The 21,397-nt window shown below is 41.2% G+C and overlaps 1 protein-coding gene across 1 annotated transcript in view; it reads left to right on the top strand.

The window, feature by feature from the left end:
• Positions 1-11,908: 11,908 nt before the first annotated feature.
• LOC126484899 (uncharacterized) overlaps positions 11,909-21,397 on the top strand; it is a 138,221-nt gene continuing 128,732 nt past the window's right edge. Inside the window, exon 1 of the mRNA XM_050108499.1 lies at positions 11,909-12,013. Within this exon, the coding sequence (XP_049964456.1) occupies positions 11,909-12,013 (105 nt within the window). The remainder of the gene's footprint in view (positions 12,014-21,397) is intronic.

Below are 21,397 nucleotides of genomic sequence, written 5' to 3'. Positions count from 1 at the left end.
AGATAAAGCACCCGGATGAAGGACATTTGCAATAGTGATCGAAACGTCTGAGGTTTAACACAACTGACAACGCGGTTATACACTCAGAGTTATTTTATTGGCCGTGACAGTGGCTACTGTCAATCCTAAGGGCCCGGGTTCGATTCCCGACTGGGTCGGAGATTATCTCCGCTCTGGGACTGGGTGTTGTGTTGTCCTAATCATCATCATTTCATCCCTATCGACGTGCAGGTCGCCGAAGTGACGTCAAATCGAAAGACTTGCACCAGGCGGGCGGTCTACCCGACGGAAGGCCCTCGTCACACGACATTTATTTTAACTGATGTTCATGCTTACGACTATGTGCTATTATTTCCACCGAAATACAACAGACGCTTTAATGATTAATAATATAATTTTTCTCGTAGCCAACTAGAATATAACAAATTGCGCTATAAGGAATTCATGGCACAAGCATTAATTTGTGAAACGTATCTGCAAGGAGAGGAAGACCATTGCCCAGTTTCGCATACCAAAGGAGCCACCGTGTTGTGTGCACCTTCACTAGTCACACTGCACAATGCTACGTGCTGCAAAATAACGTAACGTGTTCAGCACTGTTTCGTTGCGTACAGCAATTTTATCAGTCTCGCCTACTGTTCGACCTCCTTTGCCCATGATATTTGGCTGCTTCCTATGTAGACGTGTCATGATGATATCCGGTTTTAGATTTCTCTATTAGTATCGGTATTTTAAGTTGAGTTATGGGTCAAGTGAGGCTTTCGCCACCAATTACAGATGGTTTTCACTATTTTTTGCATTTTTGATACTAATGTGTCGTGCTTATATGATTGTTCCATTTTGTATACTTTACTATTATCGTGATTTGCAATAATTATTTTGGATTTTAATTGGTACCAATCAGAACCCCCAATCTACTGCGGTTGTCCCGCGAACTTCAATATTTGTTATTAAGAATTTCTAAGATTCTGTATTTGATGTTTATATTTTTACCCCATGCCGTGACGTAATGTTATTGGTCGCTATTTTGAAATCATGTTTACAGGGTGTATACGTGGACAAGAAAAAGAAATTCTCGGATTTCCCCGTTAAAAATACACTTTTTCTCTGGTGTAAATACACTTTTTGCCGGATAAAAACACACTTTACCCCTAGGGAAAGTACGTTTTTTTTTCGTGTTAAATGACAGTACACTCCCCCTCGGAGCTGCAAAGCTCGCCAGCCAGTGACAGCAGATATTCAGGGCATAGGACACTTGATATAATCAGGCAATAGTACATATTGTTAAGTAATGCGAACACACATATAGAAGAAGTTGTTTAAATTAATATACACACAGTATAGCTACAAGAAAAGCTAACCTTAGACATAAAATATTCGTCTCCAAAAAAACTTTCTTGTTGTTTTTTCCAAAGTTGTGGTCAGGCAGGATCATAAGCGCACAGCGTAAATTGCAGCAGCTGAACATTTCTGGCAAGCACGATTATAAATTTCACTGCTGTGTAACAAACATTTCATGGGTTACTTACCTGAATACATGTTCGTCGAGCACTTCGACTTTTCCATAGAAAAGCCCATTCGTGTGAAACTGCTCAAGAACCAACTCCGTTCTTTTTTGAAATATAATTATTCTCTTTGCCACCATTATTGCATAATTCGTAGTGCACGAAAGAAGTAAATAAATACGAAAAACGAATCTAGAAATTTGGTCTTTCTAGTTAGTGTTACCCTTTAAGGTTTACCAAACACTTATGTGCCAGTAAAATTTTAAATAATGGCATAAATGGCTGATCTTCTGGGCCTGACATTTTTCTAAAGATTTGAATGAGAGTCTAACGATATTTGATTTAAGGAATTCATCACACATTCTCACACGTAACATAATTCATCTTGTGTAAAAGAAATTTACTTTGATAGTAACGCTTCTCAAATCAGTATTCGCAATGTTTTCCGGCGACGTGTTAGGAATATAAACAATTGTTACGTCACGTTCATCGAAACGAGACTCAAGAGGAAGACGCACTGGAAGCAGTTTGTTGTTTCGAAGTACTGCGTAATCTGACACATTTTTCTGTCGGCGGTCTGCGTTTCGTTATTGTAAAAGGCGCCTTCTCTGCGCAATTACAGCTTTATTCTGGTGTTATTGTCTCGTTGCTGTTTTAATGCCACAGTATTGTTCTACAGTAGCGGGCTAAAGTAAAATTCTTTGTTGGAGTATCAGTTCTTACCAACCAAAATTACAAAAATTTAACTGAAAACTAAAACAATGAAAAAGTCCCAGAATTATAAAAATTTCCGGGTTTTTCCTGGATTTCCCCCAGATGCTAAAATTCCCCGGTTTCTCCCGGAATTCTCTGTTGTCCCGGAACGTATACAGCCTGTTTTAGTTAGCATCATGGTACCTGATATAACGTCACTGGTAAAAACCGACAATTGGTATCTGACATTCTGGTTTATTTGTGACATGTTAGTTTTTCACGTAAGCTGTGGTGCTCGCTACTTTCTGTTGACACCACTCTGGCAAGAGACATTATCTTCTTTTCATTGCGCAGTGGAACACTACTCCGGAGCGATTTCAAAGTACTAGAGCAAGCGTCTCTTATTGTCATGACAGATTTAGAGTGGGAAGAAACAAATGTTGTTGGTAAGGAATTACATTGACCATAGAAAAAAATCTTGTAGCGACTCTAAATAATGAAACTTCATCACAGATTAAGACTGTTACGTGGTTCCACTTACGACTCTTACCCATAACATCAAATCTTCCTCGGTTCACTACTTCACAGAAGCTCTTGCGCTTAACAAGTGGACAAGCACTTCTGGAAGAAAAAATACTGTGGAGGAGTGGCATAGCCACAGCCTAGCGTTTGTTTCCAGTGGCTAACCTATGTCAACGCAGTATCTTTTCTTTCCGGATTGGTAGTCCACCTAGGTATGCGGAGAGCTTTTATGAAGTCTGAAAATTGGGAGAGGTACGAGCAGATTTGAAGCTGCCAGGACAAGAGAGTTGTGGGTGGTGAGTGGATAGCTCAGGTTCGAGAGACAGTCTAACATCCAATTTCAATGTGTCAAGACGTTTCAGCAAAGTAATGGACGCTCCGAAACAGCGTGCAAAATTCATTCTGGACTCTGATGTTTACGAAATTCTACTTCAAATGTATCTGTATCCTAAAACTTGAAATTCGCAGCCATGAATGTAATTTTTTTTTTATACGGGGCGTTCAAAAATTCCCATTACAGACTTCTAGGGCTTGTAGAGGGAAGGGAGTAGAAAATATTTTGAAGTGGTACCCATATCCGAAAACATCGATTCCGTGCTACAATCATCAGAAAACATTTTGGTGGCGCGACCATTTTTACAAGTAATTCATTAGGCGTGACCTAGTACATCACTTGTTTTACAATTCCACTCATGAGTAGCCAAAGAAATTGCTCGTGAACTCGTTGACAGGTTGCCTTCTATATCAGTCAATATTGACTTGGAACTGAGACATCCAATAGCAGAAGAAAACATGTATCCTTTACTTACACTCACTTATATATTTAAAATAAGCAAATATTTGCAATGCAAACTTATTTGTGTAATCATATTCGTATGTTCAAAATTTTCAAACAAAGATGTGAGAAAACCACAGGGCAAGCCTGAACTATCGAGATCTTATGGTATTTGCGTAAATCCCATGGTCTTGCAGAAATCTTTAGCACCATTACAGTGTATCAATAAAAATGTAAATGGAGGGTGATGTGGACCGAGTGTAGCGAATCTTACCTAAGTGTTGACAACACAGTCCTACATGGAAATTCAGCTTCGGTGATAGGAATGTACCTCGCCTCGCGAGTAGTTTCGAAACACCTTGTTCTGGATTCATATCGTGTGATCGAGAATACACTGTACGTTAAATTTTTTTTTTAGTGAAGATATTAACCTATGGAATGATCGCTGGGATATCAAATTCTATCGCCTTGAAGGACGAAATATTTACATGAAGCGACAGCACAAGGATCACCTTTAGGGCCTCCGAGGACATCATGTCTGTAAATCTGCAAAGTCAGCTCCACCTGAAAAACTGAAATCTGTGCATCCACCATAACATGTAAACACGCAAATGGTATTGCTTCTTTTCATCTGGAAATGAATGATATACGGATTCCAGGTAATCTGCTTTGCTACTATCCGAAAAGTAACTGACTGATATGTGTCGGTGAGGAAGACAAAAGTGCAGTGCCAGTAGTTCATTTGTGACAGATATTCTACATCTCTGTTTCACTAACAAAATAACGTTCACATCAACTGCCTTATGCTTTACAAAATAATTGTTGCTTTTATAATTTCTCCTCATTAAGGGAAAGCTGTGCATTAGTTGCAGTTGTCAATCTGTCTTCTTCCAGGCGGGCACCACGTGACTGACAAATTCAAAGAACGGCATCATTTCCGGCAAATTAGTTCTTTATTTAATACTACAGGCCAGTTCCGAGCGTGTGCTCATTTTCTAAGATCATCTACATACATAACAATGCACGAGAATTAGTGTTCGCTTGTAAAGACTCTTGTTCTAATAATTTTCGAGTGTGCAGCCGAATCCCGGCGACATTCTGCCACGATATTTCGGCCCAGAGATGACCGGCCACCTCCCCACCTCCAAGTGAGTGGACAACTACAATGTACTACTACTACATTGGAGTTGTCTACTCACCTGAAGATGGCCGGACGTCTCTGGGCCGAAATATCATGGCAGAATGTCTATGCGATCCGGCTGCAAATTCGGAAGTTGTTACAATGAGAAATAGGCCGGGAAAATTTCAGAAGAACTCTTTTGTTTTTCACATCCATTCAATTCTGGTGTGGTGTTACACACTAATGAGCCGCAACTTTCTGAAGGAACACGACACCAGGTGTCTACGCACAGGTCACGCAGCTCCCGTAAATTACGGGCCGCAGGGCGTGGAGCTGGATTCCGATAGCATCCCACGTGTGTCCCGTCATGTTCAGATCAGATTGATTAAGCGATCAAGACATCGACGTGAGTTCACTATTATCTTCCGCAAACCATTGTAGCACGATTATTGCTTATGACACACCGTTATCTTGCTGCAAGATGCCATTGCCGTCGAGGAAGCATTGAACATGCATGGATGGATATGGTTCTCAGTAACATCTGCGTAGTCCACAGCTTCCATGGCACCTTAGATTACTATAACAGGTTCCATAGAAGACCAAATGAATATCTCCTATACCATAACAACGTCTTGGTGTAGCTCCAAGCGTACACATCTCCACAGCTGGCAGTGATGACCTGACCCCCACTACTGCGCTGTCAGCCACTTCTGACAGAAGGTATAGTGGCCAGACCCAGACCCCTCCGGTTGTCAGGATTGAACCGAGCAGAGTGCAGTGAGGAGGAGCTGTTCACGCTCGAGATGTATTAATCAGAAGTACAGGATTGTCTCCCTCAGAGGCTGGCAGCTCAGAAAAGCCAGCGGCTTGAGGAACCAGTCAGTAGAAGCGAGTGTTCATCGCCGGCAGTTCTGCTACATAGCGGAAGGCTCGTGTGGTGGCCGTTACGTCACGACTCAGTCGGTGACCCCAGATTACAGAAGGAACGGTCCTCGCTGTACAGCTGCAGCCCCTATGGGTCGACTCCGAAGCCCTCTAGTTGAGAGACTGAAATCCTCGTTATCGTGTGGAGTCTCCAGTTAAGAGATAGGGGCCGGCAGCATCATTGTCGGCTGCAAGAACAGGACCAGCAGCAGCAGCAGTGGCTCCCTCTTAGCGAATGACGTAGAGCTTCCTGGCCCTACTGGTCATGCCTCAAGTATGGCGGTCCCTGCATTCCATCAGTGATTAGTCAGAAGTAGACGCTGCGGTGTAGCTTGCAGTGGGAGAGTCTCTCCAGCGAGACTTGCGACTCCACAGATGATTGTAGACGATTAGACACACAGAAAGTCGACTGACACAGCCTCCCCTGTACCACGAAACTTCTGCAATGAGATTGAGGAAGGTGTAGTATTTGTACTGCCGCTTTCTGTACGCTCTGCTACGGTGAAGATAGCAGTGACATCTTGTGTACTAATTTTCTCGTGTGATCAGCTGTTGGTTCATTGGATGGTTGGCTGTTTGATTTGGGGGAGGCGACCAAAATAGTGAAGTCATCGGTCCCATCGGATTAGGTAAGAAAGTCGGCCATGCCCTTTCAAATGAACCATCCCGGAATTTGCCTGAAACGATTTAGGGAAATCACGGAAAACCTAAATCAGGATGGCCGGACGCGGGTTTGAACCGTCGTCCTCCCGAAAGCGAGTCCAGGTTGTTGCTTTATAACTGGACTTTCTAGTCACACTACTGTCATCAGTATGGCGATAGTCGGCGGTTGCCATCATGTCAATGTGCTTCACTTGCGGATTGGGGCGCTCGGCTGGTCGCGAGTGTCAGAATGCTTCCGCGTTCGCCTCGACCTACTCAGCATTTCCTCCGAGCTGGAAGTTCGCCGGTCATCGACTCAGGCGTCCTGACATCTGGAGTCACCAGTGAAGAATATTAATAATTTTTAGCATTAGCCTGCTATACTAAACCCATCAAAAAAAATTTGCATCACCCCGGTTCCCAGAACCCCTGTAGACAGACGTTGACTGTGGACATTATATCACAGAGACAGTCCATTTGACAGTTCAGAGATGTCACTAAACCCGCCCAAAGATGTAAACACCGATGCATGAGCAGCGCCTATTAGACGGAGGGGGTCCGACAGCCGATCAGTTCCAGTCATTCCACCGCGAAGGAGGTACACGGCTCGTGTTGGTCTGTAGTTGAACCGTGCCTATACGACCAATAACGCGGTTCGATCGCGTCCGCCTTGTTGCTTTGTGCCAGGAAGGGCTCTCAACAAGGGAAGTGTCCAGGCGTCTCGGAGTGAACCAAAGCAATGTTGTTCTGATATGTCTATGGCACGCCTAGCTCACGCCGCCCAAGGGCTACTAATGCAGCGGATGACCGCTACCTACGGATTATGGCTCGGAGGAATCCTGACAGCAACGCCACCATGTTGAATAATGCTTTTCGTGCAGCCACAGGACGTCATGTTACGACTCAGACTGTGCGCAATAGGATGCATGACGCGCAACTTCACTCCCAATGTCCATGGCGAGGTCTGTCTTTGTAACCACGACACGATGCAGCGCGGTACAGATGGGCAGAACAACATGCCGAATGGACCGCTCAGGATGGCATCACGTCGTCTTCACCGATGAGAGTTGCATATGCCTTCAACTAGACACTCGTCGGAGATGTGTTTGGAAGTACCTTAGATACACTGTCCAGCGAGTGCAGCAAGGTGGAGGTTCCCTGCTGTTTCCAGATGGCATTATGTGGGGCCGACGTACGCCGCTGGTGGCCATGGAAGGCGCCGTAACGGCTGTATGATACATGAATGCCATCCTCCGACCGATAGTACAACCATATCGGCAACTTATTGGCGAGGCATTCGTCTTCATGGACGACCCTCGTGCACATCTTGTGAATGACTTTCTTCATGATAACGACATCGCTCGACTAGAGTGGCCAGCATGTTCTCCAGACATGCACCCTATCGCACATACCTGGGATAGACTGAAAAGGGCTGTTTATAGACGACGTGACCCGCCAACCACTCTGAGGGATGTACGCAGAATCGCCGTTGAGGAGTGGGACAATATGGACCAACAGTGCCTTGATGAACTTGTTGATAGTATGCCACGACGAATACAGGCATGCATCAATGCAAAAGGACGTGCTACTGGGTATTACAGGTACCCGTGAGTACAGCAATCTGGACCACCACCTCTGAATGTCTCGCTGTGTGGTGGTACAACATACAATGTGTGTTTTCATGAGCAATAAAAAGGGCGGAAATGATGTTTATGTTGATCTCTATCACAATTTTGTGTACTGGTTCCGAAACTCTCGGAACCCAAGTGATGCAAAACTTTTTTTTTATGTGTATATTTCGAGGTGCAACACTGCTGTTCCAACCCGCCAGAATCCGCAGCGTTGTGCATGATTCGAAGAACTGTTCACGTGAATGACGGCGTATTCGGAGGTGCCCATGACCGGTTAACAAGAAACGTGGTTCATACTACCAGGTGATAAGTTTACATTTATCCTCGGCCCTATTTCAAAATCTTGTGGGCACTGGAATGTTAATTAACGATGTCATTAGGGCAAAATAGGAATTTACTCTGCATCAGATCTCCTACAGATCGCCGCATTTCCTGGCTTATAGAGTGGGTAAGTTTCCAACGTCCACTTTCAGTTGATGGTTGTATTGCTGACATTACTCTAGCCTGCGTAATCCAGTTATGTTGGCTACTGATGCAGCGTATATATCGATAGTGATAACCCTTTCAGCACGAACTACGGCTTGAAGTGGCGTACTGAAGTGCCGAAACCGGTAGCTACACAATAGTGAACGGTCCTGGTCCCCAAGATCTTCAGTAAGAAGGATGGATATACGAAAAAGGTGAAATAATTCCAGACATCGTGGGTTTGGGCGGCCACCCCTCATTGCAGATGTCGCACGTCGTAGGCTGGGAAGACAGTTAAAACAGGACAGATGGCGAACTGTGGCGTAACTAACACCAGGCTTTAATGCTGGGCAGAGTACAAGCGTATCGGAGCACACAGTGTCCTGAACACTCCTAAAGATGAGCCTCGGCAGCCGACGACCCATGGATGTGCCAATGATAACAGCTCAACATCGGCAGCTATGACTGAAATGGGCACGTGACCATCGGCACTCAACGTTGCCGCAATGGGAGAGTGTTGCACGGTCTGATGAATTCCAATACTTTCTCCATCATGCCGGTGGGAGGAACGAATCCGTCGTCTTCCAGCGGAACAGATCCTTGGCAGTTGTACTGCGGCACAGAGACAAGCTGGCGGCGGTTCCATTAGCTCTGGGAAACATTAACGTGAACACCCATGGGTCCAGTGGAGCTCATGCAAGGCACCATAACCACCAAGGAGCATCGTACACTGGTTGCAGACCACCTACACCCCGTCAAGACGATCATGTTTCCCGATGGCAGTGGTATTTTTCAACAAGATAATGCGCCATGTCGCAAGGCCAGTAGTGCAATGGAGTGGTCCGGGGAAGGCAGTGGCCAGTTCCAACTGATGTGCTGCCCTCCCTCACTCGCCAGATCTGAACCCGATCGAACACATCTGCCATGTGGTTGCACGTGGCGCCAGAGCTCATCGCCCCTCCCCGGAGTTTACGGGAGTCAGGGGACTCGTGTGAGCAGCTGTGGTGCCAACTCCCTTCAGCGACCTTCCATGGCCTCAGCGCTTCCATGCCACGACGAGTCGCCGTTGTTATTCGTGCAAAACGTGGACGTACCGGCTATTAGGTAGGTGGTCATAATCTTCTGGCTGATGGGCGTACGTAGATGCAGAAGCAGATACCTGTGCTGTCCTGATCGAATACGCTCGGAATTTCTTTGTACTGCTGATTCGTCTTTATCTTCAGAAACCACGTTTTTTTTTATTTTATATCTAGGCGCCGCTCAGACTTTTTTCTCGGAGCGTGACGCTGTTTCCCAACGAGAAACTCAATTTCGGCAAACCATCAGGCACCCTGGGCTCTCCTTGCACCCACACAGTGACGATGCCCTTGACGCCCCGCTAGACAACTTTCAGTAGCAATGCTATTTATAAAATAAACTCCGAAACACCCTTTCAAAACAGGGAAATACAGTCACCAACATCTAACGATTAAAATTTTATCACCTTAAAAAATGTTACGACTTCTTCCAGAACACTGTTTCACATTAAATCTGCTAACTCACGAGATGAACATGATGAAAGGATCTGAAAGCGTGTGGTTCAAGGTTTATCCTCCCGTCTCGCATATCATGGAAAGCGACAAAATTTTCAAATGTATGTACATTTTGAGACGTATTAGTTTCAACAAGAACTCTATTACCTGTTTACAAGTGCATATTTGTTCCCTGACTACTTTCTCTGAAATTTTCCAACTATACGGGGAAACAGATTACTTAAGTAATTAGGGCCGCATTAACGTTCATATAACTCCTGTTCCAGTCGTAAAAGCTCCTGGGCTATTAAAAAGTCACAATTTTATTTTATCCGTAATGTATACTTTGTCATGATTGTTAAAATCAACGTTAAAATGTAAACTGAACAATCTTTCTCAACGCAAAAGCACTGAATTTGACGCGTTTGGAAGGAGCTGGTCTTCATTATCTGAATTACTCTACAAGAATTTTATTAAAGCGATAAAGATAAAAATATAAATATAACTATTAAACATTCGTGACCAAGAAAGATACGATTACAAGGGAAGTAACCTCGAATTTTTAATATTTGTTTATATTTTTACCTTTAACGCTTTTATAAGATTCTTATAGAATATTTGTGGTTATGAAGCCCTTTTCCTGCGAAATGCTTTTGCATTCTGAAACTTGCTTGAGCCTACGTTTTAATGTTGAAAAAAATCGCAGTTGCTGATCTGACGCATAAGCAATTCCATATGATTTGCAACAATTGTTGGCCGAATTATAACAGCTATTGTGCATTACGGGTATACAGATCAGGTTCACATTTCGGTACCTCTGATGTCCTGCAAAGTACGACGTTGATTCTACTCTACTGATAACAACAAATAACCCAGACAGTGCAAGAGCCAAATACATACAACAGATGCAAAAATCAGGAAATGTAGTTCAAAGGGCAATTAAACCAATTGTTCTGCCGATACACACCGAAGCATTTACCGCAACAACAATTCACGAATTATGGCGGACTGCGGAATAACGTCTCGAATGACCCTGATATCCACAGCACGTTAAACGACATTAGGAAAACCTTTGAAACAAAATAGTATTCATGTAGATGAACTAAATACCTCGAATTCGTGCAGACGCCTCACGACTCTCTTTTTATGTCCGTGTTTCGAACACTAATGTTCCAAGGTAAACAAAACAAATTGCGCCCAGTATTTAACGGATATTGTATAGGACTAAATGTACATTTCTAAGATATTCAGACGTCTCCTCTTTGGATTTCCTACTCTTCTTTAAGACCATAATAATTACGCAAGATTATCTATAGCAGACAAGCTATAGCTTACATATAGCTGATTATTTACTTTAACATTTACTTTCCTTCATATCCTCTTTCTTCCTTCCTTTCTTTTCATCCTTTCATTCATGTTCCTTTTTTTGTACTTGCATAAAGATAAGTTCATGGGCCTGTCAAGACCAAAAGGAAATACAAACTTTTGCCAGCATATCAACGCTACCACTGCCCGTCGCGGTAAATAATTTCTGATCAGTTTCTGATTAAAGTGAATTATGAAACTTATTTACCAGTCCCTATGAGATTTTCCTGCTGCAGTTACACTTTCCGTAGAATTTCTCTGCAAAGTAGCCTGATGAGCAGAATACTCGACAAAAATTTGCTGTATCAACTTTGATTAATGACTAAAGATACAAAAGCAGAAAATGATACAGTAACAACACCATAGCGTAAATGTTAGGATTTCTCTTTCCCGCTTTACTTTCGTTTGGTTTACCAGAAGGTTTTTTAGCCATGCAGTCAATGAGTAACAGCTTCAATTTTTTCCCACTCTTAGTGCTAAAATTTAAAGTGTTTACTGTGTGTTACAAATTTGAAAAAGGTAAGCTTCTCCCACAACAGTCATTACTCTGATACCTTAGTCATCCATTGATATCTACCGGTCACTAAAAAGTATTTACGAGAACTTTTGCTCAACGGTTGACGGCTAAAGAAGAAATGAGCTACATTAGTGACGTACTTCCCTTGGTAAGATCAGAACTATATCCGTCAGTGACACCGACTGTGATTCCGACGAAAAGGTTTTCCAGATAGTATCTCGGCGGCAAACTATTCGTCATGCTTGCAGCAAGAGCGGCGGCGCTATATGCAGCAGACACAACCCTCCGATGCGACGACCTGGCGCGAACCCTTGGTCTCTGGGGCTGCATAAGAAGGCCAGACGTACGTCTTTTGGAGGTTTCCTTGGTTGTGCGTCAAATGCTGTAATTCTCTTCCCAATTATTTCCTATTCGGACTCCCTATGCCCCACTGCCAGTCAGTCTGAGGTTTTTGCTGAAATGTTCCTGTGTGACCAAATTCTCGCTAGCTTTTCACTGATGATTACGCCTGGACTCGGTTCTGTGCATTCGATCGGCACTTTTTCGTAAATTGTTCCTGCGTAATATGTTAATAAATGAGACAGATACTACGTCTACAATTGGGTGCGATATTTTGCAAGTTTGTTGACGGATACAGAAGCATTACTTATTCGTGAGGTGATATTGCTACAGGAATCATTTATTTCCAGAAGTAATTTTTTTAAATAATGCAAAGTATCTAGGTCAAGATAGCTGAACAGGTATTTGATTTTTGCGCCGTTATAGGTAAGCTCGGGTGAATCGGGACAAAAATCTGAAAATTTATAATACTTGTCTTATTGTTACTAGAAACAGTAAATTTTCTAGTACATTCTTTACCACAACATTTAAGCAACAAATTATAGGGCACATTGCTTTTATAATCGAATACATACAGAATGTATTAAAGGTAACAATTAGATACCACGTCTCCTTATTTACTGTTTCCAGTGAGGATGAGTCGGGACAGACACTGAGGTGAACCGGGACAGTGTTACAACAGCATTTCTTCTTTTTTAATTGTCATATACTGCACACATATATTAAAGAGGTATACTGAGTGTCTCAGGACGATTCTCCATGGTTTTATCCAATAAAATAAAATATTGCTCAACGACATGCTTATTAAGGCCCTTGCACCGATATGAAAAGAGACCTTCAGCCCACCTGAATGTTATGTCGAGACTGCCATTTGTTATTGTTTCAAAAACTTATGTTCCATTCCATTTTACTCTACGAAGAAGAAAACAGCTTTTCCTAAAACGTCAGACACCAATCTGAAACCGCAAATCGAGAAACTAAGCATCCATTTTTCTAAATGCTTTTCTTGTTCAACGATAAACATAACTGTCCATTCGTCGTCTTCAGAAGATGACGGTGAAGTTGTAAACGAGGGACCCCAAATAGTTCTGCGGGCATGACGTATGCTCCTCCCTTGGTGGAACACAATAATAACTTTGTCCATATCATCTTCCGTTCAACCGCGTTTATCATTACACATCTGCGAGAGAATAGTAAAAACTAAATTAGCAAAATGTTATGTCGTTATTCGGGCTTAATTTAGTGTCCCTATTCAACCAAAAAGTAGTGTTTCTAATTTACAGAGGTCAGTAACACAAACTGTTCTCCATGAACAGAAGAAATACTCTGAACTCCTTCCAGCTCTCCGATTTATTATATACCACAAAAGAATGTATAATCAAAGTAACGATTGACTTATTATACTAAATTTAAAGAAACAAAATATTAGAAATCGCAAGTGTCTGTTCCCCTTACCTTCAATAAGTCTCTAAACTGGAACCCTCTTAGGCGTTTTTTTGATACATCAATTACAGACGATAATCTACAGATGGCAGCAACTTCTTCTACGCTGTTCGTTTCTTCTGATGAATCAATATTCCAAAGTTGTCCCTATTCAGCGACTGTCCCCATTAACATGAGCTTACGCTATTGGCTGCACAGTGATTCGTCACCTCAACAGATACTTCAGTAAGAAATAGGTGGTTGCATGACTACAAGATAAGAAACAAAGGTAAATTTTTCATTCTAGGTGCAATCTTATTAATACGTCACGCGCCTGCACAGCTGGAAAACGTTTCAGCATTTGCTTCCGTTAAGCTAAAAGTCATCTTTATCTTCGATATCGTTATACGAGCTTTAGGCGAACTGTGGCGATGCATGATCATTTCATACAGAGAACTCATTTGCTTAACACTAGACAATATTCGGTTTTCTTGCGGTCTGCAGATTACGTAGATGACTTTCCTGTCTATAATTCTGCTCCCAGTTATTGTTGTTCTTTGCACATACTGTACGTCCAGTAGACGCTGTCCAAGGCACAACTAACGCACTAACGTGCTTCAAAAAGTACGTAAAGACGTACGACAGTGTATATATATATATATATATATATATATATATATATATATATATATACTTTTTTCTGAAGGAAAAGATTTGCGTACTGCTCATGTGGTGGGAGAATGTTCCAGTCACGAGTATGGCAGCAAATTTGAGTATTTCGCAGTTTCCTCAGACCAGCAGATTGGGATGTATCGGCTTCCCCACCAACACGGTGTTACCTGATAGGCTCACCAATCTTTACAGTAATAGAAATTAATTATTTGCAGTGAAAGATACCAAGGTTTTCTGTGTTACCTCTACCACGTAGAAGAAGAAAGAAAGGAAAGATATACAAGAATACTGTCACCGAGCTGACTTCATATCTGGAATGCTTTTAAGGTTCACTTCATGTTTACATTGTAAGATATACCATCTCATACCGCAGCGCCATGTCTTTTTACCACCGAGCACTCGAAACATATTTTTATTCCTACTGAGCAGCACCAACTGTCTATGAACGCCTTGGCAGGGGCACGTCCACTCGTGTGCGGTTTTTTGATCTCTCGCTTACGCAACGCCTAGCATCATATTCCAACTATTACGAGGCTACTCTTGCACACGCAGGCCGTAACGCGTTGGTTGTAATTAGAGTTAATGCACGCAGCGTTAAGCAACCCAGATGAGGATATGTGTACCGTTCTCTGTGTTACTGCAGGGATAACATTTACGTTACACCCCATTAACCACAGCCAATTATGGAGAACTCTATATGGCTTCATCAAAATAGTGTTTAAATACCCTCCTGGGTAGCAGTTACTCCATTAAAGGAAATGTATTACATTTTACGATGGAGCAGAGGAATTGTTTCTTTATTTTAATCCAGACCCTTTTCGCACAACCATCCTCTGTGCTCACATTTACATTAAACATACACTTAGAATATAAGTTTCATTAAAGTACTGAACATCTCGTGTGATGATAATGAGGGATTAAAATCAAATTTTACAACAGAAAGGGAATAACTGTAGCTAATAAAATACTATCATAAACAATGGAATTAAAAGTAATCCCACCCATTTTTTCCAATAACTGCCATGTAGGCCTTATGGTACTTGCGATGAATATGCACTAAATCTATAGATTATTTTTCTAAAAAATTTATCTCTAGGTCGCAGTCGGTAATTACTCCTGATCCCAACAGAGTACTGTCGAACGAAGGGAGAGGTACGTTTTCCTTCACTAGTTTCTTAATTACCCCTATTTGTTTAGCAGGACATCTCATGAAGTCCAAGGTGATACCAATCACTTGAAAAATTATTATGGTTTAGGGTGAGTCCTTATTAAACAGGAGATGCTTTGCAGTTGGTTTTGAGGAACCTAGCTTCCGATGCGACCTTATCTTGAGCTGTTGAGTAGTAATTGCCTCTTTGTTTGTTCCAGTCCTCTTGGCAAAGCAGCATAATGTAGATTACAGTGAATCTATGAAATTCTGACTAGTAAAATTTTACATTTACTTCTGTGTAAGTTCGAGGGTTGTCTGGAAACTAATGCTCGGCATTCTTTTTCTTCAACAAGTCTTTATTGAACACAATGAGAAGTCCACACACGTCCACGTTATCTCCACCATGTTCTATGACCTTGTTCCAGCGTTAAACAAGGGCGTTTATATCCCGTCGGTACCAATCCATGTCCTGGTGGCGGAGCCAGTGCTTCACTGTGTGAATCACCTCGTCATCGTCCTCAAAATGTCTTCCTCGAATGGCATCCTTTAACGCATTGGGGCCGACGGACGTACTGGATACGTTCACTACGTTTTAACCATAAAATCCGACGGACGTAAGTCATACGTTCTTCCTTCCGACTTATTTATTCATGATTTAAACGCGTGTTTTACGTTTCTAAGTGGTGAGTCTAATTGTTCGGCTTGTCGTAAGAGCATTGTTGATGGCTAGTGCGTGCCAGTCTCTCGTGAATGGTGCCGGTGTTGCGTGAACTGACGCGCGCGCTCGTAATATTTTTGAAGCCTGTTTTTTTTTCTATATCGGCTGCAGTGTTGTGCTATTGTGTGCATCCTTCCTGTGTGTAAAAACATATAAATAGTGTATATGGCTAACAGACATTGCTTGTCAAACTTAGAGATTGAAGAGCTCTTGAACAATGGCTCAGAACTTGACGATCTTTCAGACGACATTGGCGATTTTTCAGAAGACGACGATGTATCAAGTGAGCTGGAGAGCGAAACCTGTGCTGCTGACAGAAACATGGTAGTGAGTATGAAGAAGCTAATGCACAAGTTTCTATTAGTCAGGTTTCTGCCCTTCATAATGAATGGTGTCATTTTGATGCACTCCCCGAATTACCTATGTTTGCAGAAACGAGAGGAATTCAGGTTCCTGTTGATACATTATCAATATAACTAGACAGTTTGTTGCAGTTTCTTCATCACTGCATGTTTCTAAAAGTAAAGTCAGAGGCAAATATAAATGCTAGTGATGCTATTTCTGAACCTCGCCGTCAGAGTAGAATCAAACCAAAATCTTTATGGAACAAATAGATAGCAGTGGGGATACGTGAAGTACATCATTTGTTTTCAATCCTTTTGTAGTACAGTAGTAAATGACACTGAAATCGAGTGTCACCATTTACTAACACATTTCAACGTTTTTTAAACAAGTACTATAGTACAGCCAAATTAATCTTTAGAGCTGTCAGCCAACTTTAATGCCATCAGCCAACTTTAAACTGTGTATTCTAATGATGCTCTAGTTCATTTGAAGGGCGAGACCGGTCATAATAAAAAAAAAACAAAATGCGACTTGCGGTTGTTTACTTAGCTTTAACAGTCGCTTCCCCTGTAGACAATGCCTGTTCTTGGTAAAATTTTGTTTATTGCTATCTCCATATGTACTTCAACGCTTGCAGAATACCGACTCATTGCACATTAAAATTCTAGGTCTCAACTGGTGGTGCATTTTCTATATTCTCTTGCTTTTGGACGCATACAATGTACACAATAGTATTTATTTTGGATTACAATTACGCTGATTTTTATAATTACGTGTTGTTTGCCGTTGACTGTCTTATTTATTACAACTTCCACGACTGCATTTCCGATCTTAAGTCATTATTAGGTGATAGGGTACTGAAAAAGAATAGTTGTCAACATTAATAAAATGAGTAAAACGGATGTAAGCATTCATATTGTCATGAGTCATAGAGGTTCAAACGTCTTGAGAAATTCAGCGACTGTACTGATATTTACAGCAATTCTCATTTATTTGTAGTTACGACTTCCAAGTAAGACACAATAATTGTTTATGTGACAAGCCATGTTAATCGAGAATGAAATCAGGCAAAGAACTTATATTTTCGATTTTAGCGTAAAAATTTAAGAAATTAGAATTATGGTCGCTACTCTGTAACGACTTGCCTTGTGAATATTGCTGCTGTTAACCTCGAAGGTGACGTTTCTAATCCATTGCTATAAGATCACCTATTCCTGTATCTACCATCCGTATTGCAAGTCCTCTTCCACTTAAAGCATGTGAAAGTTTGTTATTTTTCTAAATTCAAGTTTATAAGTCTCAAGTTGGTAACTGAAAAAAGATATCGGAATGTGTACATATCGGTGCAGAGCAACAGCACTACGTGAAAACTTGGTTTTGAACAGAAATATCTGACGCTCACGCAACACAGTGTTAAATCCAGACTAATTGGTACATCAAACAATTCTTCTGCGATAGAGCAGTCCTTTTTCAACGAGATTTACATACCTCATCTGACTGCACAACAAAATGACTCAGATTAAAATGTTGGCCCTGAATATTGTTGAACTTTACTTTAGTCTTGCAAACAATCACTGTATCAGAGGTGTTATTGTAACTACACAACAAATGAAACGTAAGAATTAACACATCTGAGTTTCTGTTCAAACTGCTTACAAATTCACAAGATAGCATTTTACTGAAATCTTCTATTGGTATTAAGTCTCTGAACTGATATTATTTTCACAAATAACTTTAACAATCTGTGCCTTACAGTGGACACGAAGTTTGATGAAAAATTAGATTTACCGTCATACTTGTGCGCACGAAACGCTCGTCTGCTCTGCAACTTGTCACTATTAGTAATACTGATGTCACTATCCAAAACCAAATTTCATTTGGCGTACTTCCGATGGCAATTCAAGACGGTATGTTATCAATTTTCATAACATGCTTCTCAGGACACAGCTCGTGATGTGCAATGCGAGCGTGCATACAGCCATGAAAGTAAATGAAAATGCAGAACTGATCTTAACGACTAATAAATGATAACAAAGACTAAGTTTAACCATGCTTTATTAAGTCATGACAACAATACGCATTTTCGTAACCTTTTCACACGTAGACGAATTAGCAACACATTTCTTAACTCTCTTGTGTACAATTTCCTTCCTTGACACTTGTTTCAACTGCAAGACAGAATCATGTGTTGCATTACAAAATTTTTACGGCAAACTTCAACCATACGCAATGTTCTAACAGTAATAAACTAGACAGTTACAAATATACAAAAAAAAGTTAATTAACTTAAGTTTTGGGTTTTTGAGATTCTTCCATTAACATAATCTCATTTTCTTTCGTGAAAATAGATTATTACAAAATTCCATTTTAAATAATGCTGCCACCAGTACACAACAGGTCTGCCTGCATCAGTTTTCAAACTAAGTACATTGTCAGACTGTCCAACACATACTACTACTCTCCTCAAAAGAAGTAACCTCTCCAGCTACAGAATATAATATTACAGTGGTTGAGTACATTTATCAAATTGGCACTTTCGTCCACATTTATGACCAAAACTACCTGCAAATCGTCATGGCATATAAGACAGTCCCCCTTTCACATGTTCTTTCCAATATAAACGAATGTCACATGCTTACTGCTTTGTTTTCGTGAATGGGGAAATAATAGCTTCTATATCCAGCGTATAAGTTCTCTAAAGTAATGAGCTGAATATTCCGTTCTGAGGTAGTCTAAATTTAACTTCCTTAATAAAATTTGAGAACGTTCCTTCACTGAAGTCATCATTCTAGTGTCTGCTTTGTCAACTTCCCATTTTTTATTTTATTTTATCTTTTTTTTCTTTTGAAAGAATACATCACCATTTAACTGTACATTGCTGTGTTCTTCTTCTATACATATTTTTTTCTCTACATTCTTAGAGTTAGGCTTTTATGCCGTTATCAAGTGCAATGCTCTTAGACCATTAGTACATCATATCTGGTTGGGTCACCCCAAAGATGATTTTCTGTGCACGATAGTGATACCATTGGACTATAACATCCGACAATTGAAGAATCTTCATAGGTCACGAGTATGGGAATGACAATTTCTGTTTTCCAACGTTTAATCAATATCACCTAGCGCCATAATTAATTATATCTCCGTAATAAGACGGAACAACTTCTCGTGGCAGATGAGTGCTCGGCTAGTGTATATTGTCACCATCAGGAAATTTCTAGGAATTCAATTTCATAGCCCTCTACATCTCGTGTTTCCAAACAGAAATTAGTTGCTCTGTTGGTATTGCATATTCTCAAATTAACCTCCAGTAGAAAAATGCAGCTTTACTGTATGATTAAATGATGATGGCGTCCTCTTGGGCAAAATATTCCGGAGGTAAAATAGTCCCCCTTTCGGATCTCCGGGCGGGGACTACTCAGGAGGACGTCGTTATCAGGAGAAAGAAAACTGGTGCTCTACGGATCGGAGCGTGGAATGTCAGATCCCTTAATCTGGCAGGTAGGTTAGAAAATTTAAAAAGGGAAATGGATAGGTTAAAGTTAGATATAGTGGGAATTAGTGAAGTTCGGTGGCGGGAGGAACAAGACTTTTGGTCTGGTGATTACAGGGTTATAAATACAAAATCAAATAGGGGTAATGCAGGAGTAGGTTTAATAATGAATAAAAAAAATAGCAGTGCGGGTTAGCTACTACAAACAGCATAGTGAACGCATTATTGTGGCCAAGATAGACACAAAGCCCATGCCTACTACAGTAGTACAAGTTTATATGCCAACTAGCTCTGCAGATGATGAAGAAATAGATGAAATGTATGACGAGATAAAAGAAATTATGCAGGTAGTGAAGGGAGACGAAAATTTAATAGTCATGGGTGACTGGAATTCGTCAGTAGGAAAAGGGAGAGAAGGAAACATAGTAGGTGAATACGGATTGGGGGGGAAGAAATGAAAGAGGAAGCCACCTAGCAGAATTTTGCACAGAGCATAACTTAATCATAAATAACACTTGGTTCAAGAATCATAAAAGAAGGTTGTATACCTGGAAGAATCCTGGAGATACTAAAAGGTATCAGATAGATTATATAATGGTAAGACACAGATTTAGGAACCAGGTTTCAAATTGTAAGACATTTCCAGGGGCAGATGTGGATTCTGACCACAATCTCTTGGTTATGAACTGCAGATTGAAACTGAAGAAACTGCAAAAAGGTGGGAATTTAAGGAGATGGTACCTGGATAAACTGAAGGAACCAGAGGTCGTAGAGAGTTTCAGGGAGAGCATAAGGGAACAATTGACAGGAATGGGGGAAAGAAATACAGTAGAAGAAGAATGGGTAGCTTTGAGGGATGAAGTAGTGAAGGCAGCAGACGATCAAGTAGGTATAAAGACGAGGGCTAATAGAAATCCTTGGGTAACAGAAGAAATATTGAATTTAATTGATGAAAGGAGAAAATATAAAAATGCTGTAAATGAAGCAGGCAAAAAGGAATACAAACGTCTCAAAAATGAGATCGACAGGAAGTGCAAAATGGCTAAGCAGGGATGGCTAGAGGACAAATGTAAGGATGTAGAGGCTTATCTCACTAGGGGTAAGATAGATACTGCCTACAGGAAAATTAAAGAGACCTTTGGAGAGAAGAGAACCACTTGTATGAATATCAAGAGCTCAGATGGCAACCCAGTTCTAAGCAAAGAAGGGAAGGTAGAAAGGTGGAAGGAGTATATAGTGGGTTTACACAAGGGCAATGTACTTGAGGACAATATTATGGAAATGGAAGAGGATGTAGATGAAGACGAAATGGGAGATAAGATACTGCGTGAAGAGTTTGACAGAGCACTGAAAGACCTGAGTCGAAACAAGGCCCCGGGAGTAGACAACATTCCATTAGAACTACTGATGGCCTTGGGAGAGCCAGTCATGACAAAACTCTACCATCTGGTGAGCAAGATGTATGAGACAGGCGAAATATCCTCAGACTTCAAGAAGAATATAATAATTCCAATCCCAAAGAAAGCAGGTGTTGACAGATGTGAAAATTACCGAACTATCAGTTTAATAAGTCACAGCTGCAAAATAC

This window comes from Schistocerca serialis, chromosome 6 (assembly GCF_023864345.2).
Source record: "Schistocerca serialis cubense isolate TAMUIC-IGC-003099 chromosome 6, iqSchSeri2.2, whole genome shotgun sequence".
NCBI lineage: Eukaryota > Metazoa > Arthropoda > Insecta > Orthoptera > Acrididae > Schistocerca > Schistocerca serialis.
The sequence above is the reverse complement of the archived record's forward strand: the minus strand, read 5'-3'. Positions and strand labels throughout refer to the sequence as shown.